At 36.5% G+C, this 4,545-nt stretch overlaps 1 protein-coding gene across 1 annotated transcript; it reads left to right on the top strand.

Moving 5' to 3' along the window:
* Nucleotides 1-2,333: 2,333 nt before the first annotated feature.
* On the top strand, nucleotides 2,334-2,630 carry THITE_2052832 (uncharacterized protein; the record flags this gene model as incomplete). Its single annotated transcript, XM_003654952.1, has 1 exon — nucleotides 2,334-2,630. A coding segment is annotated over one exon (297 nt), but the record flags the coding sequence as incomplete, so codon positions are not given.
* Between the last annotated feature and the right edge of the window lie 1,915 nt (nucleotides 2,631-4,545).

The raw sequence follows: 4,545 nt of genomic DNA, 5'->3' as shown, positions 1-4,545 counted from the left end.
CTATACACTTATAAGGAGGCTAGACTACTTTAAGATACCTTATATACTAGTATAGAAGTATCTTTAGGTGTATAGATTACCTATATTATCTAGCTAGACGTTACCTTTAGTATAGCACTATAGTAAATGCCCTTATAAAGAGCCTACGAAGCTTAGACATTTACTTCGCCTACTACTGTACGACCTATATAACTATACCTTCGCTTATAAATATAAGTATCTAGTATAGTAGTAGGGCTAGGACATATATATCAAGGAGGTAGAAGAGTATAAAAGACGGTGGGATTAGCCACTATAGCCAACTGGACCTTCGCGAGCTAAGCAAGCTATATATAGGGAGTAGCTCAAGGAGTAGCGACGATAAGAAGTGCCTACTAAAAGATCTTTTAAGGTATAAGCTTGTCTATAGAAGCGTATAGTAAGCTTGAAAGGGAAGTATAGATTAGGGTAATAGACTACTTAGATATAGGGGGACCTAGTTTTTCTACTTTTCTATTTGTCTTAGAGCGTTATATTTGTTGTTAGAGGGTCTAGCCCTCTAATTATATATATTTAAATGGACTAAGCCTATCTTCTTTATTATTAAGTAAGACATTAAGTAGTTGTTAATATATATTCATTGATACTACGTTAGTAGTCCTCTTTCTTCTAGGAAGGCTATTGAGCCTCTCCTTTCGTTGTTCTACCTTTGTCTAGACAATAGGCATTTGAGCTATTGAGCTCTGACTATATTCTTATTGTCTTTTGTCTTTCTACTATATCCTACTAGACGTATCTGAGCTACGTGTCTTCCTCTTAGGAGATATCCTTCCTACTACTCGATATATACTATCTTCATTCGTCTAGAGGTACACTGTATTCCTTTAGAAGCTATCTTACGTGCTTGATCCTAGGTGTGGTGGGGTAGGTTGGTGTAGAGGTTTTGCACTATTTCAATATACACTTGGACATTCCCCTATATATACAAGGTTAAGACTATACGCGCTATCACTTTGTAGCCTAAGCAAGAAGCGTACGTCGCTATAGAATATAAACCTCTTCCAATAGACTAGTCTATAATGTTTAACGCTCGCTATCCTATTACACTAAACACCGTTGTCAACGCTAAGACCCCTAAGGTAGTAGCTCTTAAGAACCTAACTAAAGGAGTTCTTACTATTCTAAAGCGCTACCCTATTGGCTATATTAAAGATACTAATAATAGCGGTTACCTCGCCTATTTATAGGAGATAGCCTTTATAGCATTAACTATAGTAACCGCCTTAATAGCGATATCTACTACTACGAACCCTAGTTCTATTTAAACCACTATTCAGTACGCTAACCCCAACGTATCAACTATATTCGATATATATAGCCTAGTTTATACTATTCTAGGAGACTCTACGCAACTTGCAAACGATATTTCGTCCTAGACCCTAGCATCTTCGTAAGATTCGCTAGAGCTATCGACGCCTTATAGCGATACAGTGTATTAATTGACCACTTTATCCGAATCTAGGACTGCATTATACCAATTGGTATACCCACTAGGCTAGCCTACCTAGCCTACATTACGCTAATCGATCTAGGATCCTAATACTGATAGTTATACCAATAGGTATAATCCTAACCTTAAGTTGCCTCCTAATAACTATAAGCTAGTAGTGCTAAAGAAGTATTCGACTCTAGGCCTTAAGATACCTATCGACTTACTAGAGATACTCACTTTAAAGGGTATATATATATATACCTAAGATCGTAAGCTAGCATAGCGATTTGTTAACATCGTTAAACGTTATCTTCGCCTATAGAAGGATAAGGGCTAGGTTGTCTAGGACGAAGAGAATATAATACAAGTGCCTCTCGTAGAAGGCTAGTAATATTAGAAGATCTACGCCTACCAATACCCTCTAAGCGTTCGCAATTACAAAGTTCTTAACGCTACTTTCGACGAACTATACTAGCAAAAGCGCTTTAAATAGGCTACGAAGGCTACTCCTTTCGTATACCTAGTATTTGTCGTTTAGCGTACCTCTCGTAGTAAGATCAAGGGCTATATAGTTATCGATTTACGTACTCTCAACAAGGTTATAGTACCTAACAACTACCCTCTGCCTTTACAATTAGACATCATCGTATATCTACAAAGTAAAAGGTTTATCACTACGATCGATGCTATATTCTTCTTCTACCAATTCGATATATATCCTCTATATCGTAATCGCTTTACTCTAATTAGCCTTTGTAGATTAGAATAGCCGAAAGTATATCTAATAGGCTACTACAACACTCCTATATATATCTAACGCTTTATAGATCAGTTGCTTCGCCCTTACACCTCTTTCGCCTATATATTTATCGACGATATTATCATCTTCAGCGACATTACAGATAAGTATACTAAATATCTAGAAACTATCTTCAGTTTATTTGAGAAGAGGAACATCTCTATTATACTAGCTAAGTCGTATATTATATATCCTAGTATAGAGCTACTTAGTTTCTACGTCGATAGATTCGGATTAACCAATATAGAGCACTATATCGCCACCTTTAGAAACCTCGCCTTTCTAAATAACCTAAAGGCTCTAGAGCAGTATATTAGTACCTTAGGATTTCTACGCTATCTAATCCTATACTATGTATAGCTTATTAGGCCTTTCTAAAACTATAAGACAATGCTATTTACGAAAGGCTAAGCAACTAGCTAAGTAGGAAACGGCAACCCTAGCAAGCACGTCGCCTATTACGCTAGGACTTCCTTTGAACCAACGCCTACTAAGAAAGCCTCCTTCGAAGCCGTTCAAGACGCTATCTACAGGCTAGACCCAACTATTTTAGTCCACTTTGATCCTAATAAGACCCTCTTCCTATAAATCGACGGATACCTAGAGCGTAGCTTTGGCGTTATAGCGTTCTACCTCGCTAATAGCTACAAATGGAAGCCTAGAACTATCATCCTATCGACTTAAGTTCAGCCTATTATATTCCTAAGCCAGTGCCTTGCTAAGGAAGAACTCTAGTATAGACCTTCCGAATAGGAAGTCGTCTACCTTGTTTAGGTAGTTAAGAAGCTATGTACTATAATCTATTCGTCGTATAAGCTTATCGTTGTCCTTATAGATTATACCTCTATAAAAGGTATCGTCAACTAGACTATTTTAGACACGTTGTCCACCGAGTAAGCCAATTATAGGCTTATTAACGCTTCTATTTACCTCTCGTAGTACAACTTAGAGATCTATCATTTTCTAGGCCGCCTAAACTTAGTACCTAATATACTTAGCTATCTAAAGGCTCTATAGGATGATCCGAACTGTGAAAACAGCTCCGGTGACAACGATGTAGTTTTCAACAATATCTAGTTCGCCTTTGTAGAAGCGAAGTTAGATAACAACCTCTAAGCTCGATTTACCGCTATATACTCTTATAACGCTAAGTACACTGCTATTATTAAGGATCTTACTGTCGAATTGGCTACTAAGGGCAATAGTAAAGTTTTTTCTTAGCCTAACCTCCTATTTATCTTTGTAGATAGCCTTCTCTATAATATTCGACTAGATAGATTGCACTTACTTTATATACTTTACAATATAATTTAAACTATCTTAGAAGCTATCTACGATAAGAAGTACTACTTTAGTATTAAGCAGATATTATACAACTTATAAGGCGTATCGATAGTCTATAAAACCTACAATGTTAAGAAGTACGTTAAACTATACCTAAAGTGCTAAGTCAACGCAATAGACTATCGTCCTAAACTAGGTAACTATTAACTGATTTAACTATTTAATACCTTGTCGATATACGTTATTACTATCGATTTCATTCTAGGCCTACCGAAGGTCTAGGCCACTAGTTCGCTATAGCAGCTCCTAAACTACGACCACTTTAATAGCTTATTTACAGTATCTTGCAAGTCCTTAAAGTGTACCCTCCTTATTCTAGGCAATTCTAGCTATTCGGCTTAGGAATAGGGGTATATTCTAATTCGCTAACTGCTTTTTAGCGACTAGGGTATACCTACTGTAATTATCTCTAATTATAATCGTAAGTTTACTTCCGACCTTTAGCAAGGTGTTTAGAAGGCTCTAGGTACTAAGTTGCTAATAACGATATCCTACTATTTATAAATAGACGGCCTTTCGAAATGTAAGAACTAGACTATAGAAATCACAATCCGCTTATATATATTTAAACGCTTTAAAGGCAATTAGCTAGATATTATTATACTTCTATAATAGCACCTTAACAACGCTTATACTAAAGCCGTTAAATCCTCGCCTTATAAGTAGCTCTTTGGCTTTAAGCTTCCTAGACCTTTAGAAGCTTTTACCAACTAGGCTACTACTAAGCTAGCTGCTATTCTAGCTCTATAAGATGCTCTACGTTAAGATGCTTAATTGAGTATAGACTTCGCTATAGTATACGCTAAGCGCCGTTACAATAGTAAATACTACGACATTGAGTTCAATATAGGCAATAAGGTTTATTTATACCTATACTACAGTTACTATCTCTTAGGCAACCTGTCCTAGAAGTATTTGCAATAGCGCGCTA

Source organism: Thermothielavioides terrestris, chromosome 4 (genome assembly GCF_000226115.1).
Source record: "Thermothielavioides terrestris NRRL 8126 chromosome 4, complete sequence".
Classification (NCBI taxonomy): domain Eukaryota; kingdom Fungi; phylum Ascomycota; class Sordariomycetes; order Sordariales; family Chaetomiaceae; genus Thermothielavioides; species Thermothielavioides terrestris.
The sequence above is the reverse complement of the archived record's forward strand: the minus strand, read 5'-3'. Positions and strand labels throughout refer to the sequence as shown.